This window comes from Lampris incognitus, chromosome 10 (genome assembly GCF_029633865.1).
Source record: "Lampris incognitus isolate fLamInc1 chromosome 10, fLamInc1.hap2, whole genome shotgun sequence".
NCBI lineage: Eukaryota > Metazoa > Chordata > Actinopteri > Lampriformes > Lampridae > Lampris > Lampris incognitus.
Window position 1 is genome coordinate 53,334,772 of NC_079220.1, and position 24,201 is coordinate 53,358,972.

General features: G+C 47.9%; 1 protein-coding gene across 1 annotated transcript; it reads right to left on the reverse strand.

The window, feature by feature from the left end:
- Positions 1 to 350: 350 nt before the first annotated feature.
- LOC130119544 (testis-expressed protein 2-like) lies at positions 351 to 15,931 on the reverse strand. The gene is made up of 11 exons (XM_056288072.1): positions 14,744 to 15,931; positions 11,430 to 11,630; positions 10,637 to 10,919; positions 9,795 to 9,982; positions 8,943 to 9,140; positions 8,240 to 8,339; positions 6,367 to 6,499; positions 2,415 to 2,555; positions 1,980 to 2,189; positions 1,052 to 1,172; positions 351 to 497 (listed from the first exon to the last, which is right to left on the reverse strand). Exons 1-11 carry the CDS (start codon positions 15,929 to 15,931, stop codon positions 351 to 353), a joined length of 2,910 nt encoding a protein of 969 aa, XP_056144047.1.
- Between the last annotated feature and the right edge of the window lie 8,270 nt (positions 15,932 to 24,201).

Genomic DNA, 24,201 nt, shown 5'->3' on the forward strand with positions numbered 1-24,201 from the left:
AAAACACTGTGTGTGCATACAAATAAGAAGTGATTTCAAAGCTCCCTCCTTTTAAAGTGCGTCCGAGTCCGGGGACTCTCCCAGATTGATGTGCTCGGTGCTCCGGTAGCGTCTACAGCCCTGCGACGGTAAGGGGGCCGTGTTACATCGGGCTTACGGATCCTCTGACACCACCATCGCCCTCCTAGTTCAACCGTGCCGCCTTGCGATCCACGTGCCATCCGGCGGCACCGAGGCGCCGCTGAGCTGAAGCAGCACAAAAATCCACCACAGATCCGCGCCAGTAAACCACATCAACCTCTGTGTGGTACAGCTATCACGGTAATGCCGTCCGCGGCCTCGGTGGGGCGCTACTCAGACAGGTATTCCTGGGACTCCATGGAGGACTGGCGTGACGAGGAACGAGCAGGGGAGTGGTGGGATGGGGGAGGGTTGTCCAGGCCAGAGGTCATCAGGGGCAGGTACAGGTCGTCCATATTGGGCATGACAAACACTTCCTGTGGCGGGGGAGAAGAGGCAATGACAAGACCGACACTTGGTATTGAGCAAGTGAGTACAATATTTTTTAATTAATTCATCAATTAAATGTAATTAAAATTAATTAATTAAAATGTATTATTATTTGTTTATATTTATATTTTATAGATCTATTCTACTACAGTATATACTACTACAGTATACAGCTATACTACTACAGTATATACTACTACAGGGCTGTCACATTTTATCAACATGAGCGTCATGGCAGAAAACAGCATGAGCAGAGTAAATCAAGATAACCAAAGGCATCACATCACCAACGTCTGGGCGAAGATTTGTGCTGCGAGACTTTCCAACCCTAGCTCCAGTTGTGTGTGTGTGTGTGTGTGTGTGTGTGTGTGTGTGTGTGTGTGTGTTGGTTTTGTAAACGGAAAATAAAGTGACATTTTAAAGAAAATAAATGCTAAGAGTTCATCTTAAAAAAAAATTTCCACCAACCTTCTTGGCGGAAGTAATCGCCACATAAGAGACAGACCAGCAGACAGAGAGACAGACTTGCAGATGGACTGACCTGAAACTCAGACTGCAGTTTTCTCTCAATCCACTCAGTGACATGGCTGAAGGTGACTTCTCGCTCCCCCAACATGGGACGCACACGCAGGTCTAATCTGGGGGGCACCCGGAAACTATACCTGGGAGAGCAGAGAGAGAAAGACGGGAACAGTGTATGAGACAGACAGACAGACAGGCAGATAGATAGACAGACAGACAGGCAGACAGATAGAAAGACAGGCAGAAAGACAGACAGATAGATAGACAGACAGACAGATAGAAAGACAGGCAGATAGATAGACAGACAGACAGATAGAAAGACAGGCAGAAAGACAGACAGATAGATAGACAGACAGACAGATAGAAAGACAGGCAGATAGATAGACAGACAGACAGATAGAAAGACAGACAGACAGACAGACAGACAGACAGACAGACAGACAGACAGACAGACAGACAGGCAGACAGATAGAAAGACAGACAGACAAACAGCTAGAGAGGCAGACAGACAGACACAGAGGCAGGAAGACAGACAGGCAGACAGGCAGACAGGCAGAGAGAAAGACTATCTATGAACTAACTTATCATTCCAACTACTATCCTGGAGTTCAGTATATACTAAAAATATTGTATTGTATTGTGTTGTATTGTATTCCATTAGATTATATTATATCGAATCAGATAAAATAAAAATAGATTAGATTGGATTAGATTAGATTAAACTAGATTTTGGTATCTAGAAACATAGATTGAAAAATACAAAAGGCACAAAAATGGCTAAACATACAATAAAGACAGTGTGCGACAAAACATACTTCCACGGTGACATGTGGCTCATATCACATAAAGGTAACTGTAAGGGTGGATGAAATAAAAATGCGTGCATTGTGTTGCAAACAAAGCGGTCACGCGAGAAGAGAAGAAATGCAAAGACATTTGGTCAGTACCATATCCTGTCAGTGGGAGGAGGAGGGATGTTGATGGCAAGGGTCCCGGAGAGCTCAAGAACTTCAACCGTCAGCATCAGAGGCATGTTGGACACCTCCGCGATCTTCTTCTTGATGTACTCGTTCTCCGTGGCTTTCTGGAAGTACTTGGACTTGGCTATTTTGTCCACAATCCTCAAGATCTTCCTGCTTGTGCTGCCACCGGCATGCCTGAAACACGGCAAACAGACAGCAGCAAAACAGCTTTACTGAACTGAAAATACTTTAACTGACCATCCCCTCTGAACTTAGTCACGGGTTCTCTATTACCGCTGCACAGCTTGTAGTTTCGTGATGGATTTGCACGTTTATTATGCAGCTTTAAGCTGTGCCTCGAAGCTCGCTCCCTCAACAGCAGTCCTAAAGTGAGAAAAGGTGTTGGAGGAAATCATTTACCCATCTGATGGAGCCACAGGTGTGTTTTTATCTCCGGGAGACCCCTGGGGTTCCCCGGGAGGAACCTCCTCTTCATCAGACGAGCCTGCGCTGGACGATTCTTCATCACTATCAGCTAGTATACTCAGTCTGGGTTTAGAGCTGGAAAACACAAAAAACACACAGACACACTTCAGACAACGCTTCACACATGTAAACGTGTGGCCTCTCTGTTTAAAGCCGCACCAGGCAACGTTGGATTCCAGCAGCGTCTGTAACATCAACTGTCGCAAAGACAACCGAGGGGCTGTTTTTCCCTTCTTCACAGCATATCAACAAGATATATGCATTTATTTACCAGCCGTAACTCAGAAGACTATCACGGAAGATGAGGAGCTATGTTTGAGGTGGGGCTGTCACGATATCAGATTTTCACTACTCAATTCTCATGGAATACACAATAACGATGAGTTGTTGCCTCAAGTGAAGGAGTTCAAGTATCTCGGGGTCTTGTTCCCGAGTGAGGGTAGGATGGAGAGGGAGATTGACAGGTGGATTGGTGCAGCATCAGCAGTAACGTGGACGTTGTAGTGAAGAGGGAGCTGAGCCGGGAGGCAGAGCTCTCAGTTTACCAGTCAGTCTTCGTTCCAACCCTCACCTATGGTCATGAGCTTTGGGTAGGGACTGAAAGGGTGAGATGGCGGATACAAGCGGCTGAAATGAGTTTCCTCCGTAGGGTGTCTGGACTCAGCCTTAGAGATAGGGCGAGGAGCTCGGACATCGACCTGGGACGACCCCCAAGGTTGTACTACGCCGGGGCTCGAACCCAGAACCTTCTTGCTGTGAGGCAACCGCGCTAACCACTGCGCCACTGTGCCGCCCGGCTGACAACTAACCACTCTGATATACTGTGATTTAATGTCCGCTGACCACGTCCTTACATAACTCTTTCCTCTTTCCATTTTACATGACATGATTTTGTTCGGCAGTACTAGCCACACACTGTGGTAGTTGCTAGCTAGTTGCTGCATCACAGCGTCACATCAGCTGTGTGTGTGTGTGTGTGTGGGGGGGGGGTTGGGGTAGGGAGTCAAAGCAAGAACAGAGAGAAATGAAAATGATTTAACAGGCACTGGATTATTTACACGACATTATTGTAACAATAGGATTGTTGTTCCTACTTTGTGTTGTTCTGGGGAACAATTAGAGTGTGACACAGACCGTGAGTAATACTGGCTAGAGCTGAGTCAAAGTGAAGACTGTCTGAGTTAACAAAGTCATAAGTAAGTTTAAGTTAAAGTGCTTTAACCATCCATTCTGTATGGTTTAGTAAGAACAGAACAGAATGAAACCACTGTCATATGTGTGTTATTAACGCAATATCGATATTTCATTTCTAAAAATATCACGGTTATCGTCAATACCGGTATATCGTGACACCCCTAGTTTGAGGTAAATTTGTTATGTGTGCCATAAAGTAATCTCCTACATTTCCCAGCAGGATTTATGTCCGGTGGCAGATGCACAGTGAAAACAAAGCCTCCAGGGGACTGATCTGGATGGTGATTGTGTCCTTTACCCATTGTCATCGCTCTATCTGACCAAAATAAATTTAATGATATATATGCTGAAGCAAAAAAGTTACCTGGTGCTCCTTTGATTTACTTAAAAAAGGATCAAGTCTTTTCTGCGAGGCTGTGCTGGGCACCAGGGGTTTTCAGTTACCAAATTTTAAAAACGTTGATGTATAATTCCACCCAGTTTCCCCTCAGGGATGAATAAAGTATTCTGATTCTGATTCAATGGCTTTTTGATAAAACTCTGACAGACACAGATGAAATTAATGCATATGAGAATGGAGCATCGTGGGGTAGTGGCCAGCCGAGTCATTTCAGTAACATAGTAACATCTGTTCAAGTATGAATACATTTCCATTTTACAAATTTTTCCATAATTTTCAACATTTTTTGTCAAGCACAACCCTTTTAAGGCCTATTGCAGTGTTGGCATCAAGCATTATTATCCACACATACACAAATGCATTGCATAACGTCGGCAGACGTGAAAACAAACATGATGGCCATGTTTGTGATGGCCCCCCCAGATAGCATCCAGATGTGGGCCACCTCAGGTAATGATACAGTACTGACGGCCTTCTTCTAGCCCTGACAAAATGTATGTGAGCCTGAAGTGGCCCACATATAGCAAATATGGCCCAAATATGCCAAATCAAATATGGGCCTTTTTTTTGGTAAAGATGCGGTGCTCTTGGCAACATGTGATCTGGATGTGACCCTGAAGTGGCCCGTGTGGTAAATGGTGAATATGGCCCAAATATCACAAAACAAATATGGGCCACCTTTGGCAAATATGTGGCACATGCGGCATTGCTATGGCTTGGTTCTGGCCCAGATCTGGCAAACAGGAGCGGACCGCCCAAGTGCCATCATTCCATGCGGTATGTGGGCCGAATGACGTGTCGGGTGTGGGACGGGTCCGGCCCACAGCAATTTTGCTATCTGGGATGGTGACTGATTATGGTGACTCAGGGTGACTCATTATAGCACGACCCCTGGTGGGCACTAGGGGTGTAACGGTGCACAAAAATCACGGTTCGGTACGTACCTCGGTGTTGCAAGTCATGGTTCGGTACGTTTTTGGTATAGCGAGGGGGAAAGCAACAAATCGTAAAATCGCTTCTTTCTTTTTTTTTTATCAAACAGCGCTTTACTGTACAAACTAGTGTAACGTGAATGGATAAGAAGACACGCTGGCCGCCGGCTGGCGGGACTGACCCTTCAGTTAGCGATGCCTCCTGAGGTGCGGGCGATACGGGTTCGCTTCCCGGCCTCGGCAGTTCCCCCCGAATTCGCTACAACATGTATTCATATTAGCAGCTTTCAGCTTCACAATAGGACTGTGCAACATAAACACTCCCTCAAATAAACAGACAAGCGTCAAACTGTCCAGACCCACGGCGCACCTGATGCGAGTTGCGAGCGCCCCCTAGTGACACCCCTGCCAAACGTCCCCCCCGGGTCGTCCATGAGTGACCGCGATTGCGACGCATGGCGCCACGGTGGCAGTTGCACGGTCCCGTGGGGGGGGGCAATATAACTAAAATATCCACCGAAGTGCAGCGTTTAGAAGATTAGCCGCCCTCGAACTGTGCTGGCCTGGCAGGCTCCGGTTTCCCTGCGTTCGACAGACTACGAGGCTGCGCTGTGTTAGATTACCGGCAATGTCTCCGGTGCGCTGACGTTCCCCGATCCGTTCCGGAAACCCGGTTTGTTCAACGCATGCGCGAAAATGCGTCTACTTCCTGTCGGCAGTACGTCGAAGCGATTTACGGCTCGGCGGTAAGTACGTCGACGCAATTTACGGGACTGTCGGACACCCGCCAAACACGCGTTTTTCTCAGAAGGCAAAAGAAGCCATGATTTCGGCAGACATGTGCGCGTGATTTTTTTTCTTTTTCGTACCCGTTTTCCGGGAACTGTGCCTCTGATTGGCTAGTACTCGTCGAGAGAGCGTTCGCCTGGATTCCGGGAAGACCCGCCCCTGCTCTGTCGCTGATTGGCTAACCCCACCCTAACCCTAACCTTAACCAACCGAATCAACGGAGGCAACGAGGACTAGCCAATCAGAGCGCATGCTTAGTGGGCGGCTGAACGTACAACATCCGGCCCTTTGCGAAAGCTGCTCGGGGGGAAACTCGGGAGTTTTAAATTAAATTCACACGAAAGTTCCACACGTGCAGCGGTTGAAACAACGCCGCATTCGTTTGCTTACACATGCAGGCCGAACCGAAAGACCGACGCCGAACATTTTCGGTACGAATACGTGCACCGTTACACCCCTAGCGGGCACCCACTAAATTGCACTGAGGCGCGGAACGAATCTAATCTGCTGAGACAAAGTGGCAAGGTGAGGCTATTTGAGTCCAGACTGGGCTCTGCAGATTGGGTCTTACCCTACTTGACGGGTCTCTGGAACACTGTGGGCCTCAGCACCTCCTTCTTTGCCCAGTTTGCACAGGTTCATCTTCGTCTCGAGGGTCATCTGAAGGCAACCAGTGTATACCACCTCCAGCTCCAACCACAGGCCTGGCAGGGGGAACAGAGGTTTGGCAAAGAGGGAGGGAAGGAGGGATGATCAGAGGGAGAGAGAGAGAGAGAACATTTTCATTCTATGTACTCACTGAAACAAAACAGTAACAATTTTCAATGTTTTCTCACTCTCTCTGTCTCTGTCTGTCTGTCTGTCTGTCTCTCTCTTTATATATATATACTACTTTTGGCTGCTCCTGTTCAGGGTTGCCACAGCGGATTATCTGTTTTCATATATATATATATAAAATGTATGTTTTAGAGATAACACTATTGGTAGCCATAAAACTGAGCAGTTCTCTGCATGTCTCTTGAACACTGTTGAAACTGTCCGCCGATGACATCACTTGTGGACAATCCATGAATGTGAACGCTTACTTGCTTTGCTGATAGGCTTCATTGTATAAGACAATGTGACTAACAGCATTACATACAGCTGTATAAGAGAATGTGAATTGAAAAACAATGCTAAATACAGCTATATAATGTGGCGTTGTTATTTTGGGGGGCCTTTTCACCTATATTAGACAGTGATAGTGAAGAGGCAGACAGGAAATGGGAACGAGAGAGAGAGAGAGGTATGACATGCAACAAAGGTTGCCGGCTGGAATCGAGCCATCGTTGGTTGTGACCATGTGGCCATGTGGTATGCGCCGTAACCATTCGGCTACAGAGGCACCCCGATGTAGTGTTGTTATCCCAGATAGCATCCGGATCTGGGCCACTTCAGGCAATGATGCGGCACTGGTGGCCTTCTTCTGGCCCTGACAAAATGGATGTGAGCCTGAAGTGGCCCACATGTATAATAGCAAATATGGCCCAAATATGCCAAATCAAATGTGGGCCTTTTTTGGCAAAGATGCGGTGCTCTCGGCAACATGTAATCTGGATATGACCCTGAAGTGTCCTGTGTGGTAAATGGTGAATATGGCCCAAATATCACAAAACAAATATGGGCCACCTTTGGCAAATATGTGGCACATGCAGCATTGCTATGGCTTGGTTCTGGCCCAGATTTGGCAAACAGGGGCGGACCGCCCAAGTGCCATCATTCCACGCGGTATGTGGGCCGAATGAAGTGTCGGGTGTGGGACGGGTCCGGCCCAAAGCAATTTTGCTTATCTGGGGGGGGGGGTAGATAGGGAAGATTGTGGATTAAAAAAAACCCACATCTTTCCTAGAGCAACTCCTCATGTACCTCGACCTAAAGCCTGGACAGAGGGCTGACTCAGTGTCTCCACTTGGTCAGAGAGGAGAGCCGGCCTGGTGCAACCATGCCGTTGACAGAATAGATCACCGCCAGATAGATACTAACGGGCTCTGGCATGTTACGGCAGGCTGAGCTAAGTCAGGCCTAAGAGGATCACTAATCCTCTGGGCAGAAAACAATGGAAAGGTTACGAGCGGCTATGACGAAGTTATAAATGGGCCTGCGGCCAGGAAGTGAATGTTTGTTATTGTATGTGTGTTTGTGAGCGTGTGTGTTTGTTTGTGTGTGTGACACAGACAGACAGAGTGAGACACAGAGGGAGAGAGAGAGAAGATGAGAGATCTAACATAAATCATAAAGAGTTTCAATTCAGAGTTAAAACTTTTTCAGTCTCCTCTGTATGGACAGGATGAGGGATTTTAAAAAAAAAGTAGTCAGTAAAAATCCTTGATAGGGTGCATAATTGAACAAAGGCACATGTTGATGGCTAGGCACCTGATGGCACACATATAAAAATCCACACACACCTCTGCGGTCCAGTGAGGGTTTGGAGGTACTTAGGACCTGAGGTAGACAGGTGCCCATGTCCAGATCAGCAAGAGTCAACTCATTCATGAAGTACGGCAACTACGGTGAGACAAACAGCACAGTTAAACATTAAGCAGCCTCCTTACATGTCACACATATCAATGTCCAAAGTCAATCTGGGCAAAGGAAATTAGGCTAACCCCCCCCCATGGGGTAGCTAATTGCATCCAAAGATGAGCAAGCAAGTAAATCATGCAGTGAGCATATGTTTGAGGATCTGTGTGTGAGCCTGTATGTACATGTGAAAAGGAGAGGGAGAGAATGATGGAGGTGAGAGCAAGAACTAAAGGGGACATTAAGGGTCAGAGAGGAGAGGAAGATGAGTAATGTGACGCGTGCACACACACACACACACACACACGCACACAGAGGAAAAAGCTGTTCCTGTGTGCCAGCATCATCTGATCTTGTGCAGAGCACCATGGTTGCTCCTCATATTAACATGCATAATCAATACCCTATTTAAACTACATCCCAGAGAGAATGGTTGTTGAGAGTGTTGCTAGTTTTACCTACTCAGTTTAGCCTCAAATAAATTCACTCAGTAGTCAGTAAAAGGTTCTTTAATGATGATCATCCATCCATTCATCCATCTATTTATCCATCACGCCATTCATCCATCCCATCTCTGCCTCGCGTCACCCTGATCTTGGTGAGCTTCTTCTGGATCTTGTGGGCCACCTGGTCGGACCAGTACTTCTCCCGCAGGAAGTCCCAGAAGATACGGCCCACCAGGGAGTTGACCCAGGCCAGCTCGTTCTCCATGTGTGCCGCTGTTCCGGAGCTGACCCCGGGCTCAGCTTCGACTCTCACCCCAGAACCGCAGTCGTCACCAGAGGTCTGCGGCAGAAGGGAATAGTGTAAACCACAATGATTGCATCGTTTCTCAAGGTGATGATAAACGAGGTGAGGAATCATTTGGTTTTTCATGACGTCCATGATCAGCTGGGCTACCTTCCATGAGACTGATCCTGCAAATTGATTCTGCATCACAGTCTACCTATCCTAATCACTAGCACAGACCGGCCATCTCCAGGGTGTCGGTCCCAGGCTAGCAGACTTGGTCAGGTACCCTGCGGATGTGTCACAATCACACTCTATAAATACACTCATGGTGCAGGGGTATCTAATATCTCTGCACGTTGACATTTGAAGGATTTGGTCCAGTCAGCATAAAATGCATTTGAGCTGAACTTGCATCCCAGCTAAGACCAGCCTTGGTACAGAACAGTAGTGTGGAACAATAGCTGTTATCGACTGACTGATCAATGGGAGTTATGTAAAAGATTAGCACAACAGCCACAGGGTAAGTACAGCGGAGGAAAAGGTCTGACATCCGCTGATGACTGACGCTCATGGGACCTGAGAAAGCAAGCTGAAGTGTTTTTCACTGCATCGATTTACAACCTGCAATGAAGGACACCAAGATGCAGAAAATTATTTTACACAGTTTCACTATAGACTATGAATTGTAAATCGAAGCTCTCCGCTCACCATCTTGCGGACTGTTGGGCTTTCCTGGTCACCGTGGCAGGGACTAGTGGTGGGACTTCCACTTTCTGAGCCGACGAGTTGAGTCATATAGGAGCTGTAGTCCAATAGCGTCTTTGCTTTTATGGCCCCTGGCAAGTCACGCAGCTCCTCGGTGCTTCCTTTAACAACCTCGCCACTACTTAGAGTTTCTGGGTAACAGAGAGAAGGTTGACATTGCTGGAGACAGTGAACGGGAAGAAAGTCTGGGTAAATACATGGACAGACAGGTCCTGCAATGGCACCTGTGGGTCTTAAAGGGCCAACACCGCTTCTGGCAGCAACTCATTTTCCCGGGAGGTCTCCCATCCAAGTACTACCCAAGCCCATACCTGCTTAGCTTCCGTCATTTGGCATGCAATTATCCTTGCAATAACACCTTGCAATTATCGGGATAAAGGTATTTTTTATGATATACACCAAATATACCATATTTGATTATCCAACTGTGGTTCATCACATTGAACTGTTTGGTAAGGTGAAGTATAATATCAAACCAAAACTAGTATTCGAACAGTCCTCCCTCAAATAAAACTCAAAGACCCAATTTTGTGAGAAATTTTAGGCAACAGATTCTCATTATCGTTACTTTAGACAACGAAATTGTGTCGCGACGAGACAATGTCCGAATTCCATCCCGACGATTTAGCATTGAAAAACGATAAACGATGATGGGGACTCATTGCCAAGCCCTATCTTGAGATGTTGTGGGGCTAACTCGGCGAAACAGTGTAGGGTGTCCAGTTGACAAACCCCGTAACATGTATCTGAACTCCAAATCACTAGGGGGCAGCACTCCTACTTACCTGTCTTAGGTTCCTCTCTGCTCGGACAGGTATCGGGCCCGGACTTTGAGGCGGACAGGAAGTGCTGAAACCATTCTTCCTTCTCTCTCCCCGTCCGGCCAAACAGATAGAGGGTGACGGGGACCTGTGGATCCCGGACAATCTGCCTCTCTGTCCTCTCCCCCTCCTCCTGCCCTTCGATAACACTCTCCTCCCCCTTCTCCCCCTCCGAAAGGATGACACAGATGGGGTACTTCTTGTTCCACACCCTCTTCCGGGCCAACACAGGGGGCAGCAGAGACACCTGGGAACATGGGCGATCGAAGAAGACCTGGCATGAGGAACTACTGTTATTTTGATGAGGACCACTTTCTCTCTTTGGATTTCATCGTCACGGCGCACAAAGGGGGAAAGGATTGCGATCAGAGATGGGTCAGTTCCCCCTCGTTGTTTTTACCTATCTTCATTCACAGATCTCTTTTAGTGCAATGCCGCGTCAACAATGCTCAGCTGGGGAGTGAGCGTTATCCTGTTGTCTCGCTGGAAGCCACTCTAGACTACCTCGCTGTACGTCTGGGACAGCAGCCAGCACAGGCTCATGCCGAGTATCATCACCTCGCTGGTAATCTGTCTGGTCTTTCATCCGCGTCTTCCATGACAAAGTGGGTGGAGAAAGAGCAGGGTGGAGATTTCAGGTGAGAGGTCACCTCGCCTTTTCTCTCCTGAGCAGGGGTCTGAGCACGCCCCCCCCTGGGCCACTCGTGTATACCTGTGTAATACGTGTGTGTGTGTGGGTGCCTACTGTTACGCTGACCTTACTGTTAGCCAACTGATAGGTGCAAGAGCGCACAAACACGGCCTCGTGGGGGGTCTCGTCGAAAGCCACCCAGCGGGGGATGTTGGCACGCGGGTACGAGAGACGCAGCAGGCTGCCCTCCAGGGCGGCGTGGACAGAATGGGTGAGGGAGGGTTGGAAGGTCTCGGGGTCATAGCTGTACATCTCATTCATCCAACCCTTGAATGACAAAAGAAATATTGTTGGTTAAATACTGTACATTGTACATATACTGGTACAGTCTGTCATGTCTACCTCAGGCATGTGTGTAAGTAAGCTGCTAACATCTATTTTAGCATCTCTGATATATATTCTCTGCACCACTGCACTTTATCACCCCTCATTTCACCTGTGTAAAGTCAATCCTTGTGTATATGTATCTGAAAATTGTTGTGTTGTTTTTTTTTTTATCCCCCCCCCCCCCTCTTCTGAGCCGTCCCGGTAGCTGCTCCACCCTGTCTGCCGATCCGGGGAGGGCTGCAGACTACCACATGCCTCCTCCGGTACATGTGGAGTCGCCAGCCGCTTCTTTTCACCTGAAAGTGAGGAGTTTCACCAGGGGGACGTAGCGCGTGGGAGGATCACGCTATTCCCCCCTGGAACAGGCGCCCCGGCCGACCAGTGGAGGTGCTAACGCAGCGACCAGGACCCGTACCCACATCCGGCTTCCCACCCGCAGACACGGCGAATTGTGTCTGTAGGGACACCCGACCAAGCCGGAGGTAACACGGGGATTCGAACCGGCGATCCCCGTGTTGGCAGGCAACGGACTAGACCGCTACGCCACCCGGACGCCCAGTTGTGTTGTTATTCTATGTTAAGTACGCTCCCAGATAGCAAAATTGCTGTGGCCCAGACCCGTCCCACACCCAACACTTCATCTTTCTTTCATCCGGCCCACATACAGCGTGGAATGATGGCACTTGGGTGGTCCGCTCCTGTTTGCCGGATCTGGGTCAGAACCAAGCCACAGCAGTGCCGCATGTGCCACATATTTGCCAAAGGTGGGCCATATTTGTTTTGTGATATTTGGGCCATAGTCACCATTTACCACACGGGCCACTTCAGGGTCACATCCAGATCACATGCTGCCCAGAGCACCGCATCTTTGCCAGAAAAAGGCCCACATTTGGTTTGGCATATTTGGGCCATATTTGCTATTATACATGTGGGCCACTTCAGGCTCACATCCATCAGTGCTGCATCATTGCCTGAAGTGGCCCACATCCGGATGCTATCTGGGCTGAGAGAGCCGCGAAACTGGGGTCAAATAGGTCGACGTTGCATCACGGAAAACATTTAGAGCCAAAACTCATTAGCAGTGGCACGATAACCCAGCGAGACTTGGGCTGAAATGATGGAATTCTCTGTGCGCTGTACGAGTGGGCCCCGGCCTGCTGTTGTTTGTCCCCCTGTTCTTATTAAATTCACCTTGTTTGAGCTTTCTATCTCCGCATTTAATGAGGACAACAAATTCACACTCAGCAGAGTTGTCAAGAACTGCTGAGAGAAATCTATGTTGGACATTTTCCACTGGGTGAAAGCTTATCGAAACGCATTTATGTGCAGTTTGTATAATAACATTACCTCTGATTTTTGGCTGGGCAATCCTTCACGTGGGTATTTTGTGGGTTCTAATCTCATTCTCTATCAAATACACATTTGTCTTAGGACTTTGTTTCCGTACTAGAAGAACCCCGCTACAACGTAGCGGTTTGGTTCTCCACCCGTCTAAATCTCCCTCCTCTTCACCCTGCCAGCTAACCGCCTTCCCCCTGCCCCTAAACCCTCCCCCCCACTCCAACTCCCCTTCCCCCAAATGCTCAGAATCATCTGAAATGCCGAGAAAAGTGGTTTACCCTCCCCCCACTCCAACTCCCTCCCCCAAAATGCTCAGAATCACCTGAAATGCCGAGAAAAGTGGTTTTTAGCCGTTTTTAGAAAATGCATATTTTGCATATTTATGCATAATTATTATAATTATTTTAATGTTCTGCTATTTTTCTGGTCCTCTCTGGAATAATACCTACCACCTCAAAAAAAAATTAGGATCACAAGTGCATTTTTGCAAAAATGCATTTATTTTGCATAATGCCAAAACATTTCCAAGTCCCAGAAAATAATGTTTTATATAGGTGAAAAAATCAAAGATGCTCAGAATCACCTGAAATGCCGAGAAAAGTGGTTTTTAGCCATTTTTAGAAAAATGCATATTTTGCACATTTGTGCATAATTATGCATAATTTTAATTTTTTGAGGGTCCGGGCCACAGCAGTTTTGCTATTTGGGAAATGAAGCTGAGGACGCAGCTTCCAAACGACAAGTTGTTGCATGTAGCTGCTTGTCATTAGCATCACTGCGGATGTCGTGACTTCACTTCGAAGCCAAGCGAAACACATGTTTTAGTTCCTTTGAAGTGCTGAAACGTTTGTTGCTTGTGGACTAATTTTCCCCTGAATTAGCATACTGAAGGTAAAGCTTTTTCTTTTTTTGGATTTCCCCCCCTTTTTCTCCCCAATTGTACTTGGCCAATTACCCCACTCTTCCGAGCCGTCCCGGTCGCTGCTCCACCCCCTCTGCCGATCCGGGGAGGGCTGCAGACTACCACATGCCTCCTCCCATACATGTGGAGTCGCCAGCCGCTTCTTTTCACCTGACAGCGAGGAGTTTCACCAGGGGGACGTAGCGTGTGGGAGGATCACGCTATTCCCCCCAGTTCCCCTCCCCCCCCAGAACAGGCACCCTGACTGACCAGAGGAGGCGCTAGTGCGGCGACCAGGGCACTCACCCACATCCGGCTTCCCACCCACAGATACGGCCAATTGTGTCTGTAGGGACGCCCGACCAAGCCGGAGGTAACATGGGTGAGTCGAACTGACGACCCCCGGGTTGGTAGGCAACCGAATAGACCGCTATGCTACCCGGACGCCCCGAAGCTTTATGTCATTAAAATGTGGTTGTTTTGCACATGGGTGTTAAGAGGGAATTCAGCCATCTTATTCTGGATGTATAAAGCTTGCAATCTTACATCTGCAGCATCTAAAACATATTTCCACATAGACACACACACACGCGTCCTAGAGATAAGTAAACCAACGACAAACATTTTTCCCGCCATTTTTCCCTCCTTCTTTATTCAAGAAGGAGGGAACATTGGGCTTTAGCAAAATTTAGCACTGCATTGCTCCAACCTAAGAAGGGGAAGGGTGGGTGTCCACTGGGGCGGTGAGTTTTAACCATTGGACGGAGGACATTTTGAGTGTGCGATCGTGATCCGCTAACTAATTGCTTACCTCCAGGACATTCGCCCCTTTGAGCTCCCTTGCATCCATGGGTTGGTACGAACAAGACCCCTGGTTGTTTCTGGAAGCCGAACGCCGAGGGGCAAACATGAAAACCACCAACAGGCCTAACATGAAGCCACAGGCTAGTCCCACGGACAGCCCTGTTACATAGGACGGTAGGGGCAGCACAAAGAACCCGTAGGCTAAAAGGCCCACGCAGAAGAGCCAGTGAAGAGGCACAGATGCCCTGGGGATTCTGCCCTGAGGCTGGGTATAAACGCTGTGCCGCGTTCTTCTGGGGCCACCCGCGACCTCCACCACTTGAAGGAAGTCTCCGTAGGTGCAGATCTCATAATGACTGTCTCTGCTGTGGCCTTCTGGGGAGAGAGACGGCTTCGGGAGATCCTTTCTAGGTCTTTTCTGTGGCACGCCACACACAGCTCTATGCTCAACGTCAGTTCTCCTCCGGCATTTGAGGTGGGTGTCCGCACCCCTGTCTTCACCGTGTACCGGGGTCCCACAGCTCCCGAAGGAGGCAGGAGAGTCCCCTGCCCCAGAAGCCTTCCACTGCTTGGGGCTTCCTGAACTCTCGTCCCCCATGATCTTGCTTAGCATGCTCAGCGGGTCGTGCATGGCCTCCGAGAACTTCCTCCGCGTGTCCTCCAGCTCAGCAATCAGTGAGCTGCCTCTGGTCTCGGTGGGAGATAGGCTACCTGGCGTAGGGGGTGAAATCCAGGCGTTATCCATATCTGATCCTCCAGCTTCGGGTCTGGCTTCGGCGATCTTGGGTTGGTTAAGTTGCTTCCAGGGGTGCATGTGGAGTTTGGAGTCAGACTTGGAGAGGTTATCCTCGGGTTCACCCCGATGGGAGATCTCTGTAGATAGGGACTTGACTAGGCTGAGGAGAGGTTTGGGTCTCGGAGAGCTGTTCTCTCTGGGTTCCAGCTCCGTAGAGGAGGACTTCACCAGGTGGGTGGTGACAAGCAGGTCTGCCGATGTGGCCGACAGGTCGGCCAGAGAGCTTGGGGAAGAGGGAGAGTGAGGAAGGAAGAAAGCCGGAGAGCGATGTCCCTGGCTAAGTTCCAACCCCAAATCCATCCCGAGACTGGGATCTGACCTGGTCTTTTCTTTGGAGAAGGCCACGGTGGGGCCTTTATCATGGCCATCCAGGCTGAAGATCAGCTTGCTCTCCTCCATACTGTAACACAGACGCTATGGCAAAACGGTAGTCACCCAATCACAGCGGCAGTCTCCTGGCGGGAATGGGAAGCGATGCTGGGAGTTAGCAGCCGTTGCAGAGATTGCAGCATACTTTTCAAGTCTAGTCCATCACAAGTGGATCCTGGGAAGCTGCAAAGGAAGAAGGACGGGGATAATGCTCAGATATCATCTCCTATCAATCTGTGAACAACAGTAGCAAGGAAACCATAAGCTTTATGGAAAGCGTCATTGCTTTTTCATTTCAGAATTGAGTTGAGAGGCGATTCTATCGAATGCGCAGTAACAGCGCTCACTGCAATAGATGCTGGAAATGAAACGCTGCGACTTTGCCTCCTCTCAGTAGCATTGAAATGACAAGAAACAATTTACTACAGTTAGTACAATAGTGAAAAAAGGTGGGATAAAAGTGCAGTCAGGATAAACATTAGCAGAATTAGTGTCATTATAGAATTAAAGTGTCGGTGGTATCAGAATATTTACATATATATATATATATATATATATATATATATATATACACTACCGTTCAAAAGTTTGGGATCACCCAAACAATTTTGTGTTTTCCATGAAAAGTCACACTTATTCACCACCATATGTTGTGAAATGAATAGAAAATAGAGTCAAGACATTGACAAGGTTAGAAATAATGATTTTTATTTGAAATAAGATTTTTTTTACATCAAACTTTGCTTTCGTTAAAGAATCCTCCATTTGCAGCAATTACAGCATTGCAGACCTTTGGCATTCTAGCTGTTAATTTGTTGAGGTAATCTGGAGAAATTGCACCCCACGCTTCCAGAAGCAGCTCCCACAAGTTGGATTGGTTGGATGGGCACTTCTTTGAGCAGATTGAGTTTCTGGAGCATCACATTTGTGGGGTCAATTAAACGCTCAAAATGGCCAGAAAAAGAGAACTTTCATCTGAAACTCGACAGTCTATTCTTGTTCTTAGAAATGAAGGCTATTCCATGCGAGAAATTGCTAAGAAATTGAAGATTTCCTACACCGGTGTGTACTACTCCCTTCAGAGGACAGCACAAACAGGCTCTAACAGGTACTATTTAATGAAGATGCCAGTTGGGGACCTGTGAGGCGTCTGTTTCTCAAACTAGAGACTCTAATGTACTTATCTTCTTGCTCAGTTGTGCAACGCGGCCTCCCACTTCTTTTTCTACTCTGGTTAGAGCCTGTTTGTGCTGTCCTCTGAAGGGAGTAGTACACACCGGTGTAGGAAATCTTCAATTTCTTAGCAATTTCTCGCATGGAATAGCCTTCATTTCTAAGAACAAGAATAGACTGTCGAGTTTCAGATGAAAGTTCTCTTTTTCTGGCCATTTTGAGCGTTTAATTGACCCCACAAATGTGATGCTCCAGAAACTCAATCTGCTCAAAGAAGTGCCCATCCAACCAATCCAACTTGTGGGAGCTGCTTCTGGAAGCGTGGGGTGCAATTTCTCCAGATTACCTCAACAAATTAACAGCTAGAATGCCAAAGGTCTGCAATGCTGTAATTGCTGCAAATGGAGGATTCTTTGACGAAAGCAAAGTTTGATGTAAAAAAAATCTTATTTCAAATACAAATCATTATTTCTAACCTTGTCAATGTCTTGACTCTATTTTCTATTCATTTCACAACATATGGTGGTGAATAAGTGTGACTTTTCATGGAAAACACAAAATTGTTTGGGTGATCCCAAACTTTTGAACGGTAGTGTATATATAAAAAACAACACTATGTGAGCAATAGTTATTCTAGGTGTACCAGGGACACATATGACTGCACATCCTGGTATTTATGGACATTATAAATGATAATGGCATCGCTCCTCACTCCTCTCCTATTGTCTCTTTCCCTTCTTTCCCTTCTTGGATGATCTTTTCTCTCATCCACTGGTTTGTTCAACTCTCTCCTCTGTCTCTCTGTCCTTCACTGCCTCATCAATCCATCCTATCTACCGCCCCTCCTTTTTCTCCCCAGTTGTATTTGGCCAATTACCCCACTCTTCCGAGCCGTCCCAGTCGATACACGTGGAGTCGCCAGCCGCTTCTTTTCACCTGACAGTGAGAAGTTTCGCCAGGGGGACGTAGCGCGTGAGAGGATCACGCTATTCCCCCCCTGAACAGGCACCCTGACGGACCAGAGGAGGCGCTAGTGCAGCGACCAGGACACATATACCCACATCCGGCTTCCCACCCGCAGACACGGGGACGCCCGACCAAGCGGGAGGTAACACGGGGATTCGAACCGGCGATTCCCATGTTGGTAGGCAACAGAATAGACCACTACGCCACCCCTCCTATCTCTTTTCTAATCTCTCCACCCCTATCTTAATCTGCTTTATACTCTCTCCTTTCCTAATTTTCTCCCCACTTTTCTCCCACAGGCCCAGGAGGAACCGTGTGTGGCTGGCCCTCCGCGTGGACGCCATTCTCGAGTCAGAAGGTAAATACAAATATAAAGCACGTGTGGTTAAGTGGCTGCTGGATGTGTCTCTCATTTCTGGACAACTCTGCGACATAGGACGGCACAGAGCGTTTAATCCCCCGAGTCAAGGCCACAGTCAGAGAGTCGCTAATCCCCAAATTAGCTGCCGTGATCGTAGTCAGATTAAGTACGACGTCAGACGGCATGGCGGGACCACGTGGCGTGAAACACAGGTTTAAACGTGTTAGGACGGGGCTTTGTCCTCGTGGGGATTTAGTTCAGCAGGCTGTGGCTATGTGCTACATATGACTGGGCGTGCAAACTTTCACTCTTGGAACGTTTTCCACACACCGACACCTGCGAGGTGACCGACGTCACAGCAAACCACCTTTCGACCAGCGAAACGCTCCACAAAAGGACAGTAGGAATGTGGACACACGCTTCTGTTTCCTGTGTAGAGAAAATCCGACACGTGCTGCCCAAATATGTGCACACACGCACGCACACACATACACACCAACACTCGCAAGCACCCCAAAAAGTGCACCGTCCATGCATGCACACGCTCAGTTTGGCTTTGATTGGCGTTGTGAGACGATCAGTAGTGCAGCTTAAATCAGAGGAGAGCTACACTGGCACTCTGTGTTGCAAAGCTACACCCTCGGGGTCCTCGCCAACACATCAAGAAGTCTCTTTCTCCTTCTCACGAACACATAACTGTCGCACTAACCATGTTATTATCCTTGATCACATCCATGATAGGACGCAGAGATGACCCCCCCCCCCACACACACACACACACAAACCTCACCAGAGCTATAGTAGACGCCTCCAGGAAGTGACCGTAGCCTGAAAACCCAACTCTTCCCCCAAATCATACATGAAAATTGTCAATTAGACATCCAGGAACCTCGTATTTGGAAACTCCTCCGGGGAAATCAGAGCTGGGGGAACGTGTAGATCTCCGGCGAGCTCTTTGCCTCTTGTCTCTGTGTGGCAATCACCAGAGTTCAACGGTGGGAGACGGGCTGTGCAGACCACTTCACCACGAGTCGAGAGCTAAAGTATGATCCAGGCTATGATTGGTTTAGCTGCAGTCCCCCATAATCAAGGGGCTTTAGGGCAGGGAATTGAGACACTGGTGACATAAATCATCAGGATACAAATAGTAGTTAAGCTGTCAGTATCGAATACATCCTCATGTGTTCACTCTAGCCGTCCCACCACACACACACACACACACACACACACACACACACACACGCTGTAGTGTCACAGTTAGTTAACAGTTGTCTGTGTGTGCAGCAGAGTCTAGTCTGTGGAGAGAGAGCCACATGAAATCTGACAAATTAATATAAGACAGAGCTAAGTGCATTAGATATAATCCGCCATCAGAGGGAAGACTGCTAAAAACGCAAATCTATTTTCATGCTTCTGGGGAAGCAAAGTCGGGCTAGGGTCCTTCTCGTCCCAGTGGGGTGATGCAAATGGATAACAAAGTCTAAAGTTATTTGTTGCTTGATTTTTTTTTTCCAAAGCAAATACACTGAAACCAAAATAATCACAAAGATCTATTACATAACAGAAATAAATCCAAAGATGGCGCTGCAGTCCCTGTGTCTCTTACATCCACTGGAGCTATTCACACATCAGACAAAAATACCTGGCAACCCTGCCAAATACCATCCTCATACAGGCCAAACGAATGAACCACAAACTGCAGCCTAAGTTAAGGAAACCAACCCTGAATCAATAAGTGAAACCATGAAATTCCAGAAGGGTGCCAATTAGCGGTACGCTTTGTATGTTTATCTGATTTAACTGTGTTTTCAGCCCTTTGTCTGTTTCTCATCTCTGCATACTGTACATGAGAAGTATTATTAGCATAGTGCCATCTTGCTGGGTTGCTTAGCTAAAATTGGTAGCTATGCCCCCATTGCTTAAATTATTTCAGATGGCCCAGTATTACCCTCATCAAATTCCCCTACATAGACAATTTGGATCCGTTCATGCTGACGGGGGAAGTAAAATCTTTCCTGCCCTGAGTGGGCTCTTGAGTCAGCAGGGCTCTCTGGGATCCTTCCAGTCAGGCCGATGAACGGGCCGATTCTCTAGCCTGGACCTCTATGAGTAGTTTCTCAGGTACTTCCATCTCTTTAGAGTGAAAGGTAAGGAATAACTACACCCTAGCCCAGACCATTTAAGTTAGTTTGTTGACATCTACAGGTTATTGATAACAGCCATGGGCGCAAGTCCATGAATACTGGGATGGCATCCAACGCTATACCAGTGCCCCTGTCCATAGGGTCAGTGGTTGTGTCAGAAACGGCACTGACGTAAAATTTTGCCAAATCATTATGCGGATTGACAAGACCAGGTCGAGGCTCTGTACCAGTTCGGTCGAGACCCCGGTTAACAATGACCGTCACTGGTGCTGTGACCTCACAGGGTGCCAATGGATACTGTAAAATCCCCGCTGTGGTGACCCCTGAGAAACAGGGAATAATCCAAAAGAAGTAGAAGAAGTTGACATCTACAGGTTAAAAACCATGTAAAGGGGGTATCTGGGTGGGGTGGTGGTCTATTCCGTTGCCTACCAACACAGGGATCACCGGTTTGAACCCCGATGTTACCTCTGGCTTGGTCGGGCGTCTCTACAGACACAATTGGCCATGTCTGCGGGTGGGGAGCCGGGTTTGGGTATGTGTCCTGATCGCTGTACTAGCGCTTCCTCTGGTCGGTCGGGGCGCCTGTTCCGGGGGGAGGGGGAACTGGGGGTAATAGCGTGATCCTCCCACGCGCTAGGTCCCCCTGGTGAAACTCCTCACTTTCAGGTGAAAAGAAGTGGCTGGCGACTCCACATGTATGGGAGGAGGCATGTGGTAGTCTGCAGCCCGCCCCAGATCGGCAGAAGGGGTGGAGCAGTGACCGGGAGGGCTTGGAAGAGTGGGGTAATTGGCCGGATACGATTAGGGAGAAAAAGGGGGAAAATTCCAAAAAAAAATAAAAATAAAACATGTAAAGGTGAAAATATGGCAGGCCGGTCTTGGTACTCTGTGGTGTTAGCATAGCAGGATAAACATCAGCAACAGAAAAGGTGAAAATATGCAGGCCGGTCTTGGTACTCTGTGGTGTTAGCATAGCAGGATAAACATCAGCAACAGAAAAGGTGAAAATATGGCAGGCCGGTCTTGGTACTCTGTGGTGTTAGCATAGCAGGATAAACATCAGCAACAGAAAAGGTGAAAATATGCAGGCCGGTCTTGGTACTCTGTGGTGTTAGCATAGCAGGATAAACATCAGCAACAGAAAAGGTGAAAATATGGCAGGCCGGTCTTGGTACTCTGTGGTGTTAGCATAGCAGGATAAACATCAGCAACAGAAAAGGTGAAAATATGGCAGGCCGGTCTTGGTACTCTGTGGTGTTAGCATAGCAGGATAAACATCAGCAACAGACCCATTGTTAATGTGCAGGCAGCTGTGTTTATCATGCTATGCTAACACCACAGAGTATCAAGACCGGCCTGATATGTTTTTAACCTTTACATGGTTTTAACCTGCAGATGTCAACAAACTCGCTAAAATGGGTTGGGTTTGGTAACTCTTTAAAGCACTTTTTGTAATAAGGACTAAATCTTTGGGGTAGTTAATAATCTACATTGTAATATGTGCAACAAGTGGTAACCCCGACTGCAAATGGTTGTGCAATATATCGGCACCGCTCCTTGTGCTCTCAAAAAAGAAAGAACTGGTCTGGTCAGTGGTAAGACAGGTCATATTATTTTGTACCAAAATTAATGTATGTCAATTAAATGACTTATCTAGTGTGTTGTTTGTTTGTTTGTTTTTAAATGTCATCAGTTAATTCTACATTTGCTGTATGCTGTCAGCTGATAACTGTGAAGTTCCTGGTAAATCCCTTCTTTGCTTAGTTCAGGAGGGAAAGGTTAATGATCAGCGTTAAGTGAATGACTGGCTTTAATAGGCTTATTGACCAAATCAGGTCAAACATGGCACACTGGCCAATTCCGAGTCGCTGAGCCAATGGAGTTTACTAGGACACAGCCCCGATTCAGATGCGTAACAAATATTGTTTAAAACCGTAAAGTGGGTCGTACAAGAAATGAAAATGATATCCAGGGAGGCTAACAACTACCTTGAGTTGAGCTACAAATGAAGCAATTTTTGAGCAGGGGTTTTGTAGTCAGTCCCGCGGTCCTCCGCTGTCCTCGCGGATGTCCTTCAGGGTGATTCCGGGGATTCGCAGCTAACGGTTGAATATTTTGATTTGAATATAACTTCAGTGTGTGCAAAAAGATATTTAAAGCATGCATATGGACATCTGATCAAAGGTCATTTTTCACAATCGCTTTCATTATTCATTCTCTCCCCCCGTTAATTACAGTCAATACTGAACCGACACCAAAATCCCCCCGTATTGCTGGAAGAAGATCCCATCACATCAAAATCCTACATGGAATAACCTTTTCAAAAGAAAAAAAACAAACAAGGAAAAGTGTTGTAACGTGATGGTGTGACTCCACGAGAGGAAAACACTTCGGTCTTGTATGGCGCCGCCTTGGCACTACTAGATTATGACCTAGGCCTACTTGACCTTAATCCTGTCGTAGCTGGACCTGGAAGGCTCCACGTACGACTAACACGTTTGCACGGGGTTGCATGCGTTTCTGTGCATCAAACGATTTAGACTGGACAAAGTGTCCCATCAGGAGACAAAAATCATGCAAATAGGACACTATGGTCAACAGGTTGGCACCACAAGCGAGTCTGACTTTATCAATGGACAATGTGCACCTAAGGCTCTCGGTATCCCTCTCCACCCATTAAGGCCTTTTAATATCCTTCAAACTTTATTCCCCCCCCCCCCCGGTGGTGATTTGCAATTTTAGCCAATTCCAAAAACCGGGTTTTGCGTCGTTAGTCTGGACTGGATTATTTACCAAGCATTTCAGAGTGAGCCCCCCCCCCCCGCATAGATTAACAAGGCGGGTGCAATATGCCGATTTAATAATCAGCCGTCACTTCTGTCGCTCCGCGAGTCACGTTAGATAACCCACCTGAACTCGGCCCGTGCTCTTGCGATGTCGCCGGTGCAAGCTGGAGGGAGGAGGAGCTGTCAGACAGCCGTTCGGTCCGGTCTCTGAGACGTGGAGTGCAGGCTGCAGGCTGCAGACAGGCTAAACGCACTGCAGCGCGCGGCGGACCCTATCTCCGAGTGCTGCACGCGCACGCATGCACACGCACGCACGCGCACGCAGGTATGCCCATCATAATACACCGACCGCAGCAGGAAGGGACCCCCCCCTCCATCAACTTCAGACCCCCCGCGGAAACTACGAGATCCCGAATCGTGCAACTCTGACGAAGTAGCGCCTCCATCCGCGACGACGGCGTTTTGTCGTGAATGTGAAGAAGTCAATGCCCCCCCCTCTCCCTCCTCCTCCTCATCCTCCTCCTCCCCCCCCCCCCCTCGCCCGCGCCGCCTCTGCCTCCTCCTCCTCCCCCCTCCCCCCCGACCGTTTAGGGAGACGTCAATCCAGCGCAGAATAATCTGATTATTAAGACTCCCGGCGACTCGCGGAAACTCTAATCCAGATGACATGTCACTTTATCCCCCTCGCCCCCCTTTCCCCGAAAACACCGAGTCCCAAGTTTCCCCGGGTCCTCCATCCATCCGCCGCTCATTGTTGAACTCTCCCTCTCCCCTGATACCGCAGTCTACGCAATCTTATGTAATTGCGTATCTGCCCCGAATCACTGCTCGGCGTTTGACCATGAAGGGGAGCTGTTGGAGATCAGA

Bases quoted from the DNA above. Each gene is read 5' to 3' on its own strand.
- LOC130119544 (XM_056288072.1), bottom strand. From the start codon at position 15,931: ATGGAGGAGAGCAAGCTGATCTTCAGCCTGGATGGCCATGATAAAGGC. The intron at 2,556-6,366 runs GTAAGACCCAAT...TGTGTTTTCCAG, and splicing joins CCAGAGACCCGTCAAGTAGG to CTCTAAACCCAGACTGAGTA. The intron at 2,190-2,414 runs GTAAATGATTTC...GCCGTGTTTCAG, and splicing joins CCTGTGGCTCCATCAGATGG to GCATGCCGGTGGCAGCACAA.